This window comes from Apaloderma vittatum, unplaced genomic scaffold, assembly GCF_000703405.1.
Source record: "Apaloderma vittatum isolate BGI_N311 unplaced genomic scaffold, ASM70340v1 scaffold20686, whole genome shotgun sequence".
Taxonomy (NCBI): Eukaryota; Metazoa; Chordata; class Aves; order Trogoniformes; family Trogonidae; genus Apaloderma; species Apaloderma vittatum.
This window is the reverse complement of record NW_009723602.1, coordinates 15,244-36,435: the sequence shown is the minus strand read 5'-3', so window position 1 is coordinate 36,435 and position 21,192 is coordinate 15,244. Positions and strand designations below refer to the sequence as shown.

Below are 21,192 nucleotides of genomic sequence, written 5' to 3'. Positions count from 1 at the left end.
TTTAGCACTCTCTAAATACAACCAGCCCTGAAACTCCCACTGAGATTCCTTTCTGTCTGCCTTCAGAGGATGAGATAAGGCCCCTTCTCTTGTGACTTCAGTCTGGAGTACCTCTATCATCCCCACCCCAACCCTGATAACTGCTGGCTTTGCACATATTTGAGAACAAGACACAATCTGAGTTTTGTGGGATTTGCTACTCTTTCTGTAGATGACAGCCTGCCTCTGCAGAGCAAACCTCCTCTGTACCTGCATCATCTGGTTCAGTGAAGCCAAGTGCTGGGTCCTGCCCTTGGGTCACAACAACCCCAGGCTTTGGGTAGAGTGGCTGGAAAGCTTCCCAGCAGAAAAGGACCTGGGGGTGTTGGTTTGGAGCCAGCAGTATGCCCAGGTGGCCAAGAAGGCCAATGGCATCCTGGCCTGTATCAGAAATAACGTGGCCAGGAGGACTAGGGAAGCGATCATCCCCCTGTACTGGGCACTGGTGAGGCCACACCTCAAATCCTGTGTTCAGTTTGGGGCCCCTCATGACAAGAAAGACACTGAGGTGCTGGAGCAAGTCCAGAGAACGGCAACGAAGCTGGTGAAGAGACTCAAGAACAAGTCCTATGAAGAGCAGCTGAGGGAACTGGGGTTGTTCACCCTGGAGACAAGGAGGCTCAGGGGAGACTTTATCCCTCTCTACAGTGACCTGAAAGGAGGTTGTAGCGAGGTGGATGTCAGTCTCTTCTCCCAAGTAACAAGTGACAAGACAAGAGGAAATGGCCTCAAGTTGCACCAGGGGAGGTTTAGATTGGCTACTAGGAAAAATTTCTTCACGAAAAGGTTGTCAAGCACTGGAACAGGCTGCCCAGGGAAGTGGTGGGGTCACCATCCCTGGAGGTGTTTAAAAGACATGTAGATGTGGTACTTAGGGACATGGTTTAGTGGCGGACATGGCATCGCTCAGTTAACGGTTGGATTTGCTGATCTTAAAGGTCTTTTCCAACCTAAACAATTCTGTGATTCTATGATTCTATCACAGACCCATAGCAAGACATTTTTGACATCCAGGTGGTAACTGACTCCCTTAATTCTCTGGCCAGCTTCCTCACACTGGACAATCTCCTTTTCTGCCCCTACTCCTTCCTTTTTAGACCTCCTCCTCATGCTCAATATTACTTGCATGCAGCATCGAAGTTGACATACATTTTCCCCCCTTCCTCTCCCCTTTTTCTCAAGAACACCAAGACATGCAAATTATAGATGCTAAAGTGGCCTTTATGTGTGCTGCGGTATACACGGGATGTTCTGCCTACTTGCATGTGATTCACATCCTCCTGAGCCCACAGGAAATCCCAGCACTATTTTTCCAGGCGTATCTCCTGTGCTGAGGTGCTGAGCACAGCAGGGGCTGGAGGAAAGGCACCATTTCTACTTTGGAAGTACTGTGGTACGGAAGTTTAGCTGGGAAGCACAGACCACTGTTACTTAGATGTAGCTCTTTGACTCAGTGACGGTGAGAAATGTAGCGCGAGGACTTCATGCTATCTCCCTAAGTATTTACTCACATTTTACGGTAACATATCCATGAATCCTCTTACCTCAGTAGATCCAGTAAAAGCAATCTTATCAATGCCAACATGAGATGCTATGGCTGCACCAACAATCGGACCAAATCCTGGCAAAATATTGACAACTCCTGGTGGAAAGCCAGCCTGTCAGAACAGGAAGGAAGGGAAGCAGGATTTATGAAAACTGACAGAGCATGTTAAACCGGGCATGTGCTGGTAGTTCCTTCCCCACTAGGAGAGACAATGACATTATTCCTGTCAATTATTCTTACCTCCTTGATGAGGGCTCCCATATAGAGCGCGCTGAGTGGTGTTTGTTCTGCTGGTTTAATAACTACTGTATTGCCACAGCACAGAGCTGGAGCAATCTTCCATGCAAACATCAGCAGGGGGAAGTTCCACTGCAGGAAAAAATAAAAGTTGATAGATGGAAAAATATCGCAGTGGTGTTTTGTTTTCAAGATGTCAAGCTGCTACCCCACTTACTTCTCAGGCTGATCCTCAACATAAATCTTTCCCAGCACAAAGCAAGGATTTTTTATAATTACTGCCATTAAGGAAGCAACAACAGTGACCTTTTAGTTCTTTCTCTCATGTTCAAACAAAGACAGCCCCCACCCGCAGCCTTCATAAAAGAATTTTCTGTTATCTCTTAATTTTTGTAGTCACAACTTTTTATTTCATTTACTGTTTTGCAGCTGGCACTTTTAATTCCCCATGGCAAGTAGTTCTTGCTTCTGATACACTTGGAAAGAACTGTTTATTCATGTTGAAGCATTTTTGGATGTAAATTTCCTACCCTGGAATATGTCTTAAGATATAAAATATGTACTGAAAATTATATAATCCTTAATTGAGGGGCTTACAGTAAAAAAGCCCTGTAAACGTCAGCAGTCAATCAAAGCATTTCATTTTCTTGAAAACTTCTTACTGAGCAATTAAAAAGTTAAAAGGACATTAAAAGGGCATTAAAAAAAACCTGAGAAACACTCTTTGCTGATACAAAATTTTGTACTGTCATTAATTTCAACTTTAACTGTAGCAGAACATGTAGTGAATTATATTTGTTTGATGCACAAACAAGTTACGGATAAAGGTAAGAGTACTAAGCCTTTCTGCATCAAGGCCTGATCCTAACAGGTTGATAGTCCTGCTGATTTCAGTGGGAATGTCAGAGTAATAAAATAACTGCATTGGCACAATGACTCTTATAAATGCATATAATAAGCTCCTTCAGAAAGAAAATAGTCACAAAGAGTCAGCCACTGGCCAGAACACGTTATTGCCTGATGCATATCAGCTGCCACTCTCACAGACATCTCTCTAGCCCCCGGCTAGCTTGAAAAAATACACAACTGTCTTTCCTTCACGGAACACCCAATTCTTTACTCCCTCAGTTGTTTATAAACTCCGGAGACAAAGTGATGTTTTAATTCCATCTCCAGTATATAAACCTGGGAGGGGAGCTCTAGGGCCAACAGTGCGCTGACAGCCTGCACTTCTAATGGTACTGCAAGGAGAGCTCTAACAAGTTTTATAGGGTAGTATATAGCCCTGTTTATGCTACAGAGCTGCCAAAGAGCATATGTTTTGATGGAAGCTAGGATGTGAAAGGGGATGAGAAGTTTAGTGTTAGGCTTGCTGGTTAATTTTATTTTTCTAGTAATGTATTTGCTAGTATAATGGCTAAGTGTCTGCAGCAGCCTGGGGGCTGTACTCTGGGACTGGTAGCTGTGGAGGAGATACATAACAAAGATGCATATGACAGACGCATTGAAGTTGTGGAGGACAGGCTTGGGGAAAGATTGAACAAGCCGGTTAGCTCAGTCGATTAGAGCGTGGTGCTGATAACACCAATGCCGCAGGTTCGGGCCCCATTCGGTCCCCATGTGTTTGTTGGCTGATCTAGCTGAGAGGTGTCCCTGCCCATGACAGGGAGGCTGGATTAAATGATCTCCAAGGTCCCTTCCAGCCTAGGCCATTCTATGATTCTATGAAGTATGGCTGGGTACCCTGAGCACAGAGTCTAAATAAATGCTGCTTTTGGCATGATCTTTAGCTCGTGGCCAAGTTTCTTCAACAGATCTGTCAGACAAGCCTCAGAGACGCAGCTTTGGGGCTGGATGTTGGGGCTGTCATTTTGCAAATGGTTATGCTTGTGCTTGGTTGAAGAACGGGGCTGGAGCTGTGGGAATCGCTCATTCATTGGTAAGGAGCGCTCGCGAGTCCTTAGCAGAGGTGTTTGCAGGACGGGTGTAGCCACAGACCAAGTCCTTGGCAGGGCTCTCTGAATTTCTATGGAGTACCAAACACAATAGCCACCCCTTAACAAAGACATGAAATAACAACAAATATGAACAGGGAAAAAGGGCTTAACGTTGTTAAAGTAATCTTTTCTGGATGCGCCTCTTTTAATGGAATTGCTGCATGTTGCTGTTTAGTGGCTTTGTGGTTAACATGAACAAAACAAAAAAACTAACATCAAAAAAAATTTAAGAGAATGTCCTGATTAGTTCCCCAGTGCTTTGTCAAGGAAAAAAAAGCTTCCACACAATATTTTAATAGCCATATGTGAGCCTCCCATTGAAATTTCTGCCAAAGTCGGTTAACTGGTTCTCCAAAAAAGTTAACTTCTCAGTGTAATTCCCATGCAGTGTTCTGCAAGAGTATATTAAGGATGTGTATTGGGGTATAGGGGGAGTATTAGATTTGATGAAATGTTGTGTTTCTCTCTCATAACAAATAAAATAAACATTTCATCTCTTTTATGAGCTACACAATGTTAATTGTAATGATATGTCTCCTGGAGTTTCCTTTTCTCCTCCAGCCTTGTAAAAGAAATAGCAGGAAAGAATGGAATTGAAATGCATCACATTCTCCCAGGAACTGAGGAGCCTGTTAAATCACAGTAAAAACTAAATAAATAAAAAGACTACCACAGCAAAGCATCAATTTTCCATAAGTTGTGTGAACATCCATAACCACTGACAGCATATTAACACTGTGTTTTGCTTTGCTTGTTTTAATCATGAGAATTCTATGACTTGAGAACTTAACTCCTAATAACAGAGCCTAAACCCTATTAGCATGTTCAAATAAGCATTTGCAGGGAGGCTGTTAAAGATATGTCAACAATATGAGCTCAGCTTTTTTCATAATGGAAAACACACATAGCTGAGGACCATGTTTTATGTGTCTTTAAAGAGAGCTGGTTCAAATGAAAATAAATAGAAAGTGCTAGTAGAGATACTCACAGGGATGATCTGTCCACACACTCCAATGGGTTCGTGTCTTGTAAACGTAAAATAATCTCCATCTGAAACAGATGAGCGTGGTTACTCTCAAGTGCAGTTTGACTTGGCAGAACAAAAAAAAAACAACTATAAAAAAAGCTCTAAGGATCAGCCTTTGATGACAGTAAAAGAAATAAAGAAGTCGTGGATATGTTTTTTCATGAGCCAGCATGGGAAACCTAGGTTTGGGAGCAACATAACTGTTCTTTCTGTAGAAGAGAGGAAGCAGGCATCCCATCAGAAAGTAACCTGCTTTGTTCCTTTGGGAAGAGGACAAGCAGTATCGCACAAAAAGGGCAGTGGCAAGGAAGCCACATACTCGCCTCTGCTGATTTCAAGGTGAAAGATGTGAAGCAAGAGTCGCGAAGGCAATTTGCTGAAAGGCGTGACTGTCACACAGCAGTATGAAGGTACATACACAACAGACGTGGGAGAATAGAGTAACGTACATATCGCTTGTCTTCCGCTGAAGACACAGGCGCTTGCTAGTAACGGAATGATACACCACACTCTCTAGATGTGGAATTGAGTGTAATTCACTGCAGAAGATGACACAAAGGAGAATAAAAGGGCCGTCATACAGCCACACTCTGATAGCTGACTTGTAGAACAAGGCCTGCATCAGAAATGGCCTCAAGCGAAATAGGCAGTCAGTGTAAGTTGACAGCGAAAAGTTGGAGGCAGCTAGAAAACAAGGTAACAGAAAAGTTTTACAAACCTTTTGGGCAAGGTAGAGGTGCATAAATAAATGAAGGGACTGAGTCACTGGAAACATGGAAATTACGGGCTTTTCTTGCTGTACTTTTGACAGAAGTAAGAATATGGACTAAGAAAGATCCTAACGACAAAGATGCAAGGAAAGCAGACCGCATGTTCCCAGACAGCAGGTGTGGATGGTGTGAGGCTAAAAGCAATTAGTTAATTAACTCTCTGATCTGGTAATTATTTGTAAGTTCCTGATGAACAAAAATAACAAAAAATGCCAGAAGTGGGAGGCATTGTTAGTTGAAGTGAATGCTACGCCAGATCTTCAGCCCTTAACTAAAGCACTGTTGAGCTCAGGGCAGCCTGAGTCAGGTCACGAAATAAACAGATCTGTGATTAGGGGTCAGGCCTGTGGTCAGTGGGAACCCTTTACGTGTCCCGGCCTGCTCCAAGCAACAGGTCTCCCTGCACAGCTGGAACAAGCGGCCATCACGGGGGCTGCTGGAGTTCATGCTCTTTCACAAGGCTGCACAGTTGCTGCTGCTTCAGCACTGGCCTGTGTGCTGGGAGTACACGCTGAGGTTATACCTGCTGTGATACGAGCTAGATTTCTTCCCAATTGGTAAAGACCTTCTCTGTGTGTGGATTGGACGAGCTATGTAGCCATCAGCTTTGTTTGTGTGTGTGGCCTGCATCTGTGCATTTATAGCACTTTTTTACTTAAATTGAGTCCTGTATCTGTATAAACTAGTCCAGGATAAAACCACTTCTGCATGCAGGTGAGATGTTTTTCAGCGATGCTACAGCTGAGGGAAGGGCTGAGCTGAAGGTGTGAGCCGCTTGTGCCCCTTGGCCTGCAGTGCTTGGTCACCTAGAAAAACCTGTGTCTAATTGGAAAAATGATTTCCACTGTGTGAGGATGATGAGAAGGTTACCTAGGCTCAGTCACAGGAGATGATTCACCAGGACAGGAAATGGTCAGACAGAGGAAAGGAGTAAGAGGAGGGGAGGTTACGGTGCTTTTCGTCATCAGTGTCCAATGCAGAGGCACGTGCTTCCCTTCTCCTGGTGTCAGAGCAAGTGGGCAGCTGTGGCCTCTACCCCGTTCAGTCTGGAGCTGCAGCCAGTCTTGTTCAGGATCAGGGAAAGACCTAACTTCACAACAGAGAGCACATTTGGGGGACCTGCTGCAATGTCCTGTACTCTACATCTGGTAACAATAAATGGGTTAATCCATAAAGCTTCTTGGGTTTAAGTAAAGACTTCAACTTGAATTTGATTAGAAATAACTTATTTTCAGGTCTGTATATCTGCTTTCTGTACGTCTACTTTACAGGATTTGCTCAGTAGAAACCTGAGCTAGAGTAGCTAATACATCGGCTGGGGGCCAGATACAGAGTAATTATGAGAAAAGTAACAATAGTCTGCAGCCAAGACAAGGGGTAGAGCAGAGGAACTAAAGGAGGGAAGGAGAGAGAAAAAGAGATTCCTGTCAAGAAAAGGAGGAAGAAAAATAGCTGATCAGTTGGTTTGTTCTGCATTGACAAAATGTCATTGCATCGTTTTGATCTCTAGATGCTTAACAGCTTCCCAGTGGAAATGAGAATATTTATGTCACCAAGATGAACAGTTTCATTTTCCATGTTGTCTTTTGTCTTTTCACACTAGCAGTGGTTCACAGACTATGGGAAGAACCATCCGACCAGACAGAAGTAAAGTAGACGTTCAAGTAGAGACAAGTATATACAGGCAAAACTAAGTGCTCAAGGGGCACATAGAGAAGTCAGCTAAAAATACCGTCTTGTGCTCAGTAGTACTGTGAGAGGTGGATTCTCAGCCAGAAGGATGGTGACAACATAACAGTACCACAGTTACGTTAGCGCTGTCTGACTTTAGATTGTCACTGCATAATCACCGCCACATGGCTGCGTGCTTCATAACACGATGTTATAGATAACCTGAACTTGCTTGCCAAGTCAGACAAACGGTGGCTAATTGTACTGAATGTAGGCAGAACGTTCCTTCCGCAGAGCAGTCCCTCCCATGCAGAGTTGCTTGCCCTGCTTTCTGCCACTAGACTCTAGACAGCTGCCCTTTTTGTCACCTACTTCCCAAGTTCATCATCCACAGACTTACAGTTAGGATGGGGTTTTCGAGGTTGCTTTCTAAGAGTAACTATGTGAGCATAAATGAATTGAAGTTACTCAGAAACCTCAGATGGTTCTGGACAGGCCAAATATGTACCAAAGAGCTGCCTTGTTCACAATGTAAAATAAGCTGTTACCATGGCAAAATTACAAGATTGATGAAGCGAATCACTTTCTCTGAACAGTGAGCACAGAAAGCTCCCCTGTGCTCAGAAATCAAATAGGAGAGTTTTAAAATGTTGTAGAGTTTTGAGATGAATTTACACAAGTCATGCTAATTACACTTATTCAAAGATGCTGTTGCTGGTGATTGTCACTTTTGTCCTTCTAGTAGGTGGCAGCAAGAAGAATGTTGCCTGAGAGGGATCCGACAGTCTGATCCCACATCCAGTCTAAAAGTGTGTCTTGAAAGTGGGGATTTTTAAACAGTTCTGAGACTGTTGATGTAAACTGGCATTCTTCAGTCCTCACTGATATTAGTAGAGCCAGATCAATTTGCAGCTGCTTAGCACCTGGCCCAGAGATTTTTATTTTTTAATCAGAAAGAAAGCCCCATTTATCCGGAGATCTCACCTTGGGAGAGCAATACCTTCCACAGATGGGTTTGCTCAGATTTCTGTCAGGAGTCTCCATCTTGGATATTTTATTTGCATAAAAATCATAACAGGGTCACATGCCTCATATCAGAGGGCACAGCAAACAAGTGGGTGAGGAGGGCTGGGTTGGTTCTTTAAGTACTATACTATATATTGAATTAAAGGTACATTTTGCTTGCATTCAGTTTATTAGTTTAACCGTTTCTAGTCTAGCCTCATTCTGTTTTAATTTAAATCATCAAGGCTTTATGCATGGGAGCAAACACAGGGCAGCTGGAAGGTTTTAGCAGCTCTGGGACCAAAAGGAATGTGACTATAAAATGCACTGTTCTTCTACTTGTCTATCACTTGCCTATTTTTATTTTACAGGAAAAGAAAACCTCAGAAGAAACAGATAAAAGATTAGGAGATTTCAGGTTTATTAGCACACTGAACAGAAAGAGAAGGAGATTTAACAGGATTTTTATTTTGTTTTTTTTTCTTTGTCTTACGTGGTTTCCTTTGATGAGCTGATAGTAAGTAAATGTAAACACCACCATTGTTAAACACTGGTCTTGCTCTAAAATATAGCTTTATGAGAATGACAAATTTATGGTGTGAAACTAGTGGAATACAGAGGAGTGTTAAACCAAGAGAAAGAACTAATTGATACCCTGAAAATCAGTGAATAGACATGATTCTACACTACTCCTAACTGTGTGTGTTAGCACTGAAGTTTGCATTAAGCAAGGCAGGCTGAAAATGGGCCCTTCTTTCCCCAGCACAGCCCACCTCACTTAAAAAAAAATATCAGTGTTTTCATCTCATACATTACCTGAGCACAAGAATAAGCAGAAGAATATTTATTCTCCTTAAGCTGGCAATGCCTTTTTGTGACTGACCTAAATTCTGTGTACCTATGGGGCTAACAAGTGAGAAGGGAACATTCACTGACCAGGGAGGAAGATTAAGGAACAGGAAATTTGCTGAACATAAGAATTTATGGTGTGCTCTGTGCTTTTTGTGACGTGCACGCAGCAAAAACCCAGGATTTATGAATCTCAGCCTAAATGACTGTGGAAATCTTCAAGAGTCCTTACAAGAAAGTCTACACCTGAAATAGTGTCATTTCTTTCCTGAAAAATATACTGGTGATGATAAACATCAGTCAGTACACACAAGAGTTTTAATTAGCTGAAACGCTATGATGAATAATGCTACAGTAAGAGTTGCATAGTCTCTTGTCCTCCTGAAAGTTTTGGGACCACAAATTCAATTTACCTGCTTGCTTAACTTGGATAGTTTTGTACTTTGCTTTGCAGGGGCAAGCTAGTGTACTGCAGATGGCATGTTCGTAAAACTGCAGAATGTAGTTTTATGAAAATACATGGGCAACATCAAAATTCATTTACTTGTGGGTGTGCCTTCCTGGTCTCCTTCATGCGTGTGTGCAAGGAACAGTGTGCACCATGAAACCAAAAGAATCCATAGAATAAACGTCAGTTTTCCCTACTGTTTTTTTCGAAGACTTAATTTACACAGGGAAAAGTTGAGTACATTTATCTTAATGACTTCACCTCTATTAAAACGTTCTTTGCTGTCATATGCCATTTTGCATAATTACAGCAGTCAGTACATCTAGTTCAAACTACAAATGAATGTGTTCACAACAGAAAATGCAGCTAGAAGGGAGGGACAGGAGCAAGAGACTTGTTACACAAAAATAGTACTAAGGATTTTTTCTTTTCTTACCGCTCTAGCAAAAAATAAAAGCAGAATAATTAATTCCATAGCACTCAGAAAGATTGCGCTCATAGATACAATATAAAACTCACCCCACTGAAAAATTTGAAGAATATAAAAAACCCCATGTATCTGATATGTATGTACAGTTCTCTATAGCTACATTACAAACTGTCATTCTATAAGTGAATTTGGATCCACTGTTAGTCCCAAGTAAAATGATTTGCATAGGCAATAAGAAGACATATATGAAGAAGACTTATATGTAAGCATGCCATTTCTTAAACAGACAGCTAACACTGTTTTCATACGTTGCAAGGTATTTATCAGGCTTATACCACAACCGTTTTTATAAGTGTAACAGTACTTAATTTACTATTAAATATTAATATTTAAGTAGGTATTGAACTGTCTCCTCCTCAGATGGGCACATGCAGAAGAAACAAAACACTCTCTAGGATGTGCAAGTAGGGCACACTGTAAGACCAAAGCAAAGTTCTCTTCTCCTTTTCGCGAAGCTGTAATCTATTGGGGCATTTGGTCATGAGAAGGTTTAGGCACATACCTGTGCTTTAATCCGCCTTACCTACAGGAATGGTCACTCCATGGATTTTGTCTGCCCAGCCGGCATAATACCTCAGCGTTTTTATGACTCCCTGAAGATCTACGTAGAAAGCTTGCAAGAAAGGTTTGCCACTGTTCAGTGACTCCATAGTCTAGAGGACAAGAAAAAGAGATAGAAGCACACTAGTAATTTTAGACTGTTGTACTTAAGTATTCACTGTCTTAACAGCTCTTCACTTGTGACCAAGATTTTAATTAAGACTAACTAGTTGGACCTTGGCATAGTCTTAACCCAGAAGGTTCAGAATGACTATATGATCACCTTTGTTACTTCTTTTTGCAAATGTGGGGAAAAAAGCATTTTCCTTTAAAAAAAAAAAAATCTCCTTCCTTCTGGAGCATTCTGGAATGCTGATTTTAAGAACGTGTACGTGCATATGTGCTTATGTGAGTGTGTCTGCCTGTCTGTCTTGTGGGTTTGTGTGTGTATCCACATGCATGTACATGTGCCTATGTGTATTTTGGACCTAATAGCCACTGTGTTTGGTCCAGATACATAAATGCTAAATTGCTTTAATCAGGAGCCAAGCTGAAAATGCCTGTCAAACTGAGTTCTGTTATGTTAATGATAACAGCTGAGAAGGGGCTCCTTGTAACCCCATATTAATGATCTGAATCCATAGAGAGAAGAATGGACATATCCCTCTTTATATAATTGATGTGAATATAAAAATTCTCTATATGGCTGCCAAGACTCCCGCTGAGGTCCGAGATATCTATACTGTACAGCCAGTTTATTTATTGCCATCAAATAAACAAACTCTCCTCTAGGGAAGCTCATAAATTAACAAGCTAATGTCCTTATTTTTAAGTTAATATTCTTATTTTTAAAAGTATCTTATAAGCTATCCTCTTAGGGGTTCCTAAGATCATTTAGCAAAAAGAATCCAATAAAATATTCTAAGATGTTGAGTAGCTTAACTCATTCTCAATAGCTGTCTAATAGAAATTGTTAAGAATGGGCAAAGTACCCCCATGTGTAACACACCGACCATCAAATGAGTTTCTGTAGAGAAGAATGGAGGCCTAATTCTGCACTGACTTATATCCCCAAGAGCAATTAATGGCATTGCCTGCAGGGCAATTCAGTAAAGAACTTGGCTCTAGAAATAAAAATCAAATGACAGGCAGAGTAAACTTGATTTGCTGCGCACTTCCTTCTCCCCATGGCGATTTTACAGTATACGCTGGTGGTAAGATGATTTAAGTGTTGACAAAGCTGGAATTAAGATGTTCGCCAGCTTAGTTCAAAGCACTTGACATGCGGAAAACAACATTAACAATGCCACCGTTTAGGTGGCTTAATTCCTGAGCAAAGTGCTGTGGTACCCAGAATTCATGTTACCAGCTGAGTGTCAGTGAGAATTTCACCTGCCATTTCATCAGCAGCTGCACAAAGAGCCTCACTCGTCTTCCCTTTCTTATTTCAGAAAAGTTTTGAGTGCACTTAACAGGCACACGGGTGTGCGCACCCCATTCATTTATCCAGTGTCCAGTTTAAAGTGAGTCAACTGGAAGACTTACTCACTTCTGTGAGCTTTGGATCAGATCCTAAGTAGGCAGGCAGTCATCTCAGCCAGCGAGCTATGTGTAGTTTTCAAATAAAATTCATGGTAACATATTTCTGAACTAATTTACTTTCAGGATGTAAAACTGACAGGTGATTTGACTGTTGATTTTCTTGTGCCACTTACAGCAAGAACTGCCCTGTCTCTTTCCACCAAGTCCGCTAGCTTATCCAAGAGACGGCCTCTTTCTGATGCATCCATTCTCCTCCAGACTGAACCTAGAGAAAAAGCAAGGCGAGCGGCCCGCACTGCTTTGTCTGTATCAATCTGTCAAGAAGGAAGAAAAAAGCAAAGGCGCAGAGGTAAATAACATTACCAGCGTTACAAAATTTGCTGTTGTACATTAGTCACATGATGGATTTTGGAACTGTGATTAGTAAAAGAATTCTCCAACAGTGCTACTCTGGACCTGTTGCTTTAATCAGTTTATATGTTTCTGCGCATTCCGCAGATGCATTACCTTGTCAGCTTCCTGGATCTCACAGATCTGCTCTCCTGTTGCTGGATTATATACTGGGAATATTCGCCCACTTTCAGAATTTTGCCACTCATTATTAATGAAAATCTAGAAAAGGAAGAAAAGTTATCAGTCCTCCTGCAGGAGCAAACAGTAATGTATATAACAACAAACTCCTTGGAAAGGCTGAAAATTCTAATACAAAAGAGTTGAAACTTATTTATAAATGCCTGTGAAAGTTACGGTTTTCAAGATTTCAGGCTAAGGGTCGGCCCCTGATGTCTTTCTGTATTCTGTGGCAGTGTAACTATAGAAGCAACATCAAACTCTAAATAACTTGGTTGACATTCCAATTTGGTTCAAAAACTGCAAAAAATAAACTAAAACCAGAAATACCTGTATCCAACAAAAAGCCTTGAAACTGCTGGAGACAAGACAAGGATTTGGAGTAATCACTGAATTCAGTGAGTAAACATTTGGTCACTGATACAGCCTTGTCAAGGCTGAATAATCTCAAACATCACAGTTCTTCAATACACAGTCAGCTGATGATGGCTTCAGTGATGGCTTGCAGCACAGAATTAACTTGCTTATCTGCTTGGCACAATGGAAATTGTTAAATTCTCTCCTTGTTGACATCATTTTAATTGTCGTGGGCAAAGCAAATTTGAATTTTAATGGTGCTGACAACAGCTGTGATGAGAGAGGTAATGACAAGCAAGTAGATTTTTACCAGTAGCTGTATACAGGCCAGTTGTTCTCTACCAAAAGACTTTCAAGAACATGATGCAATTATTTATTAGCAAATATGCAAGAGGTCACTCTAGGAAAACGACTGACTGAAAGGTTTTCCAGGTATTCAAACTCTTTCTGTTCTTGACATCTTTCTAAGAACAAAAGTGTTCAAAAAATCCAAGCACCATGTAAGTTCCTTGGAGTTCAGGTACCAATGGTCTTTCGTGGTATCCCACTGAAATACAACTTCAAATCTGTAAGGGGGGGTTCTGGCCTCACTGAAATCACTGGAGGCAGGAGTTCACCCCTACATCGAAGGAATGCTCATTCCCCTTTTTTGCATGAAGGGCTAAGTTGTGGTTATTATAGAGACAGGAACCTTTGGTTAAAGCAAAGCAAAGCCTCGTTCAGACCCTATGACTGTGGCTGAGCAGAAAGCTGAGGGACCCTTCAAAAGATTTGGGAGTCTCAGTTCCAGTCAGAGATACTCAGGTGATAGAAACTGGCCCATCTTTTTTAGAGCATGGAACAAGCATGAATGCTGTATTAAGTATCTGTTCAGTTTCCTCGCAGAACCACCAGAGATGCTGGGACACAAATCTGTCCCATGATTAGGCAGACTAAACATGGCAGTCAGCTTGGTTAAAGTAGTACTTTGCCACCTCTTTAACCTTGCACTTTCTGTGGTCTTACTATTACGCAATAAAGAAGCTGTTGCTTTGGTGCTGCTACATGGCTAAGGTCAGCCAGATGAGCTCGGGGAGATGATGGAATACAGTTTGTACATAAGGACTTACTTAGCTTAAATGGTGTCAGGTTTTTAGTTCGTTTGTTTGTTTGTTTTCTTTATAGCAATGTGTGATGTGGCAAACCCAGGATTTTTTTAAAAAAATATTAAATAATTACCTTTTTTTTAATGTGGAAATGAATGCAATGTAATGCCTGTCTTTTCTAGTCAAAGAATAGCATGATATGATTATAGATCAGCTGCTGATTTGTTAGGCCTGGAATAGAATACCAGCGTGAAAACTAAACAGTTTAAAACTTACTCTAACTTAAGTTTTATCAAGGGAGGAAGGGAGGAGGAAAGGGAAAGGGGCTAGTCATAAATTCATGAGAAGAAATTGAGTTGCAAGGAAAAAAGCCACACCACCATTCTAGCGCAAAAAAAAAAAACTCCACAAAATGCAACTGAGAGAAAATATTGTTCAGAATGCTCAAGATGAACAGTTGCAGCACCAAAGGTACAAAGTGTTCGTAAGAGAAAAGAGCATGGTGAGGACACTGGTGGCATCCTTGTGCGTGTTACAGAAAGTAGAGATAAACTTCACAGTCCTGTTTGCATAAGCGGGTGCAGGTGAATCTGTAGAGGTTCCTGCTACCAGACGTGAGCCAAATGGAAAGCTGTGGTGGTCTCAGCAGTGTACTGGCTCAGGGCCACACTAACTGCAGTGACACTGCTTCTGGTTCAGAGCCGACTCGTGTCTGGCTGACTGAGGATGTGGACAGATGGAACCTGTGCCTGCCTGGAAAAGACTCTGGTGATACAGAACCCAACAATTACACGTGCTTTCACTTTTATGGCTGTATTTCATTGTGGTTCTGCATCTCCCCTGTCCCTCTAGCCTTGACCATTTTGCTGGGTGCCCTTTCATCCATTTCAGAGTCCGTGCTTTCTTTGCTTCCCTCCTTGTTTGTTCTGGTTTTTTTTTTAGAGGTAGCTGAACCCAAGACCTACCACCCTATTACTCATCTATCACTTTCTTTGCACACGGTGTTTGTCTTGAACCTGTTCATGTCGCTGGACTGGAAGCTCCTCAGCCCATGGGTGGTGTGTTCCTGCTCAGTGATTGCACTGCTTTGCAAACTGAAGTACTGGTCCCTGTTATGACATTTTGGAGCTAACCCAGCCAAAATAAGATAATGAAAAAATCACCAGTATGATCTCCAGTGACTAACGCCGTAAGCCAAAAGCCTCGAGTGTATCGTTGTCGCTTTTTAGACTGTAAGTGAAACAAAGAAACTCGGAGATCTGTGACCTATGTGGAAGAAGGATTTTACGGTCATCCTTTCCGCCGAGTTCAGTGGAATGAACTCCACGCCCACAGTGTGTGTGGCGGGTCCGTTGAGGAGGGAGCAGAAGGGAGAAAAGCTTACACCTTCAGGGGCAGATGGACAAAGGAGATGTAAGGATGTTTAAGGTTACAGTATGTACGTAACTATTGTAGGTTCGTTGTGTGATCTGTCTTGAAAGAATAAAACAGTTTGGTTAAGTACAGGAACCTGAGAAGTGGTGGCAACTGCAAGTTGGTACTCCTCCCTTATAGAAGTGGTGTGTTCTTTTTATTAAAGATTAAAAGATGTTAATTACATTTTGCTGAGATGAACATCTGTCATCAGGTTTGCTAGTGCACAGGGCAAGTATTTGTTCTTCAAATGCATTTCACCATAGAAATAAGAAACAGTGCCTGGGAATTACAAAGGTCTTGCAATTCAAGTTGGCTGGAACTATAATGTGTATTATTTTACTGAATGCTCCATTTATCCCATAGATTCAGGAAAAGAATTTAATAGCAAATATTTCCGATAGGACATAGGAGGGATCTATTTGGCATAGAGTTGAAGGCAAGAAAAATTGCTACTGTTAATGGTTATTGTTAGTTTCTTCCCGTTCCACTTTCTATAAACAAGATATTGCCTATACAAGCTCATTACTGTAAACTGAGCACATTTAAATTGGCAGTAAAATCAGAGTATTTACTCTAGTGCGCAAATAAAGTACCTAGTCCCATGTTTTGGAACAGTTTCAAGTCTTGAAATCCAGCAGCTGGCGGCTTTACAAGCACAACCTTACACTTAAATAATTCACTTTTGAAAGTTTTAGGTGTTCTGTGTCAGGTAGTACCATTCAGCCGATCTTCCTACCACCAAGGCGCGGATTCTTTTGCAATAAATTTGCATTCACAGGGGCTTTTATAACTCTTCCAGCACTACTGACTCCAATGGCTGTTGATTAAATGTATATAGCCTGTACATTTAATCTGACTTTCATTATGGCCACTTCGTAAAAATGCCATGAAATGGACAAGTGATGACACATTGCAAGAACAAGGAATCCCTGCAAAGCCTCAAATTGGGTTTTTTTCTGCCTTATTTATAGTGACTGTGGTAAAGGCTACCTCTAAATCAGGGAGAATATTTGACAGCAAATGTTCCTATCTATGGATTATATATAACCCATCCTAAACACTAAATGAAAAAGGGGTAACCCTAGAAAAAAAGAAGGGCTTGCTTCCGTGTAAATCATGCTACAAATTGGACAACACCCAGTGAGTTCATTGTTCAGCCTCAATTGTGAAGGCTATTCACGTTTACTATTCCCCTGGAATCAATGTTAATTAAGGCTGACTGGGGCTATAAATCAGCCTTTGGTTTTTACAGCTTAATTCAGCATTAAGCATATATATGTAAATAAAAGGTAACTGATTAACCACTTGAGTTTTCCAGGAGTTACTGAGGTAATTTGTTTTTGTTTGAGTCTAGAGTTACCTTTTGTGATTTGCAGTAAGGAAAAGAAAAAGTATATATTAAGTCATGAATTAGCTACACGGTGTTGTGAGTAGTTAAATAATCTGGCCTGTTGGGTGCTAGCAACGAAACGGTGCCACAACGGAAGGGGAACATGGGAACACTTGAAAAATTGTGGAACACGTGAACAACCTTTAGTTTGCCATCTACTCACAGAGCACGAATAGAAAAGGAAAGCCTTCCTGTTTGACTTCAGCATCCCTGCCAGCAGTGATTTGGCCGAGAACAATCCCAACCGGCAAAAGAGACAGTGCCTTTCGGCAGGGAGGAATTCCATTGCAGTTGGTGCACCCGGGCTCAAGCAGGAAACCACAGATTGGTTGTTTGCTGGCAACGCCACCGACGGCAATGTGCAGAACAGGGCAGCAGGGGAGGCAGCGGGTGCATCTGTTTGGGATGAGGAGGTTGCAAACAGGATTTACTGTGCAGCTGGATGCTCCCTGTTGCCTCTGTGATCGTGCCCTTGAAGTGTCCTTCTCATGAGATCTCATTATAAAGGTCTCTTGATAATTTCTGTTTCTTTCCAGGTGAAAGATGGAGAGGGCATTGCATGGTCCTGAGAGAACAGGCACATCCCTCCTGGTACTGACCATAACCTCTTCCTCACACACGCACGTGTTCTTGTAGACCTTCTGCTAGAACATCACAAGGTAATGGTCCCACCACTGATTTGCTACATTCAAATTCTGCGCGAGGGTAACTACGTACAACCACTGTTGACAGAGCCCCGTAGGACTAATGAAGGAAGCAGTCTGACCCATCCTATAGGGCACAGTTGTTCGGAGCCTTTGAGCTACCATATCGCACCAAAAAAAAAGTATATAGAGGACAAGTAAAATTCAAAGTTACCACATAAAAATTCAAGCTGCTTTGAGATTGCTGACATGTAGCTGGAAGAAAATCACAGATTGCATTTAGGGTACAAGTTGCATTTCAAAAGCATTATGTTTGCGAGCATTTTTCGATGCACATCAGTTTTGAAATCTAGCCAAGAGTAAACGTTTTTTTGCATAAAGCAAAGCAAATTAAGCTTTGCAAATAAACAACTAAAATATCTTGTTTAAGTAGCTGTCTGTCCCAGTTGGCTTACTAATAATTAGCAATGTAATGTTCATTTCAAACCACGCAGGTAATTGGAGTGATAAGTATTCAACAAGAAAGGCATGTATACAAAACCAGGCCAAACAATCTAATCTGCAATGCAAAAGCAGCAAAATTTAGAGGAGAAAATTGATAGGATTTTGTGTTCTCACCACTATTTACCACTGAAGTACAAAACAACAGCCTTTGTGGGGAGGTGTTGCATAAATAAAATTATTTTTAATTAGACTGAATAAGATTTGGTTTCGCAGCGCTACAGATTCCCTCTGATGTTCACTCAGGCTAGCCCTGGGTTTGGTAAAGGGAAGTGAGTTTTAAATTCACTGGAGATTCCTGCATGCTTACTGCCTTTTTTTTTTTTTTTGCATTGTCTTCCATTAACAACATAGGAAAAAAGGTAATTTGGGCGCCTTTAATTCATAAGAGTAATCAACACAGGTGGCAACAATATAACTTTTCATTTCCTTTCTTGAAAATGTTTTCAACCGATGTGTGAGTGAAATGATGATCTACATTCTTAATTTGATATTGCTTAGTGATGATGTCATCAGACATTTCTTCGGGCTCCCCAGCTGTATAAGTAAGAACCTCAGCCAGTGGACAGACAGTGGCCTAGCATTCAGCTCTTTGGAAGTGGAATTATTTTCCCATGGATTTAATAAACAATGTTTCTGTGCTGTTGCAGCTCCAGAAATGTTTTTTGGTACAGGAAGAGGATTTTAACGTCCAAATAATAATGGCTTCCCTCAAGAGATATGGTTCTGGATGAATGGAGGAAGGAATGGGAATTTCCTAACTCAATTGATTTAGTAGCTGGTTATAGTTTCATTCCATCAAAGATCTTTTTTTCATATGTGACTTTCTCCTTGGAGAGCCTTTGACGTTAAATCTGCAAGGATGGGGGAGGGGGGGCATCAGATGCCAAAGTACTTTCTAAAAGCATCACAGCTGTTCAGCCCTCAGCATCTTCTCGTAGCATTAAGAGGCATTAAGAAATACATAATGGCACTTTTTTTTTTTTTTTTTTGCTGGGAGGAGGAACGTACAACAATTTTGGAGGCATGCAAAAAATCCAGTCCCAGCATTTCCCTTGGTAAATACTGCATAACATCACAGATACCGGGCACCTGTGCCTCAGTCTGGTCAGGAAATTTCATATCCTTTCCCATCTCGGCAACTTCATTTCCTCTCCTCTGGAAACTTCGCTAGAGTCCCAGCGATTAGTACGACTCTAGGGGAATGAAGCAGAAGGGACTGCCAATCAGAGACACAGCTTGTTTGTTTTCTCAGGCTTTGTATTCCTTCACTTTAATGGCTGTCTCGATACAACAAATCTCTCACATTCTAGTCAGACTGTGTTGCGGGGCACTCCTGGGAGTGCCTGGAAAGCAGGAGCTGGCTGCGGACTCAGCAAGAAAATGGTTTATAAGTAGGCACTAGGAAAGCAAAAGCCAAGCGCAGCAGACTGATTGCTGCCTGGCCAGCGATTGATCAGCAGTGCCGTTTTGCTTTATTTGTAAGAAGGGGATTGATCAGGTGAACAGCAAGAGTCACTTCTCACAAATCATGAGTAATGGGCTACAGACATTGAGGCCAACCTTCCCAAATGTTTGCAGTGCAGAATCCTGCTTCTCAAGGCAATCTGTGAATGAGCCTTTCGTTGGGCAGTGCCAACAACTGCATGACTTTCAAATGCTACACCTACAGCAGTCAAAGGCAGCATGATCATACAAACAGAAATAGCTATCAAGTCATCCATACGAGTAAAAAGACAACAGTATTAGTCCTACCTAAGTTACCCAGCTTTTGGTTCTGTAATGAGATGCCATTCTCCATGCCCACCCTCCCCCAAAATAAAATGAAAAATAAAAGCTCTTTTCTGAAACTCTGTGTTTTGGAGTGTTAAAGTTTTAAAACACCCATTTGTACCTCAGAGCCAGAAGAATATCATGGCTTTCAGAAATGGTCTACCACAAACGGGGGTTTCCTTCATTAAGCCAAGCTTGAAATTTCACTCAAGAAATCTAGCATCCAAACTTCAGTGTGTGCTGAGAGGGCTGGAGAACTTTAAACATTTACAAACATGCTACAGCAGGAGGATCAAAAAAAGTGGAATCGGAAATAAAACGCACAAGAAGCGAATGATGCCACTCTGGTTTCACTGTCAGCACAGCAGTACATCGAAATCTAGTAGAATTATGTTTATGCAACCTCAGTCCAGTGCCAAGTGTACATGTCTGGGTGAGACAACTACAGTTTCAGCTTCTCTGGATGTGACTTCCAAGTAGCGAGGCCTGAGCCAAGCCTACACAAACCAAAAACAGTTCTTGCCCTCAGTGGACTTTGGATCAGAAGTCAAGTATTTAAAATAGGTGAATACATCAAGGTCTCAGTGACATTTCAGCATGTGTAAATTAAGTCAGACTTGAGCATGGCAGACACAAGCTGGAGGAAAATTTAAATGATCTAGCACCTAACGGTGGCATCTAATGCAGAAGCTCAGTCTCTGTCTGGTCCCTGTGGGGTGGGAGGAGAGGGGGAAGCCTCCCTTGGGGCAGTGCCCGCCGCCTCAGGTGTGCTCAGTCCGTTGCACTGGCCCACTCACCCTCACACCCTGTTCAGGGACACCGTGAGCCCCCGCCGAGCCAGCTCGCAGTTAGCGTATGTTTGGGGAACAGCACGCTCCGACACGGGTGGGACTGGGAGGAGAAATGGGGAATCTGGGGTCTCTGAGCAGCAAATGGAATTGGAAGAAGGGTTTGTCAGTCTGCTGTGAAAGTGCAACGTGACATAATTTTTTTTTTTTTTTCTCCCTTATGTCCCAAACCCCTCACCCCAAATTTTTGCCCTGCCTGTCTCCCTGTCTTAATTATTCTTCTGTCTTTCTGGGAGTTGGGTCTGTTCTTTTGCAAATGGCAGCACATCAGACAGGGGAGACCTGTCATGTTTATTTTCTAAGCTGTAGGGGGCACCCATTTGAAAAAACTCCCAGCTTATCTAAACGTTTTTGTTTGTATGATTTTGAATTAGGAAGTGTGAGTAATTAGTTAAGAAGATTAAGTAAGTCTTAACAACATGCAGTAGCATGCTTGCTTTCCTCCCC

General features: G+C 41.8%; 1 protein-coding gene across 1 annotated transcript in view; it reads right to left on the bottom strand.

Annotated features, from left to right (window-relative positions):
- Window positions 1-1,553: 1,553 nt before the first annotated feature.
- Window positions 1,554-21,192, bottom strand: part of LOC104276034 (retinal dehydrogenase 2) — a 34,728-nt gene continuing 15,089 nt past the window's right edge. Inside the window, exons 2-7 of the mRNA XM_009872187.1 lie at window positions 12,669-12,773; window positions 12,335-12,475; window positions 10,603-10,732; window positions 4,808-4,869; window positions 1,826-1,954; window positions 1,554-1,697 (exon numbers count right to left, since the gene is read on the bottom strand). Coding sequence (XP_009870489.1) covers window positions 1,554-1,697; window positions 1,826-1,954; window positions 4,808-4,869; window positions 10,603-10,732; window positions 12,335-12,475; window positions 12,669-12,773 — 711 coding nt within the window. The remainder of the gene's footprint in view (window positions 1,698-1,825; window positions 1,955-4,807; window positions 4,870-10,602; window positions 10,733-12,334; window positions 12,476-12,668; window positions 12,774-21,192) is intronic.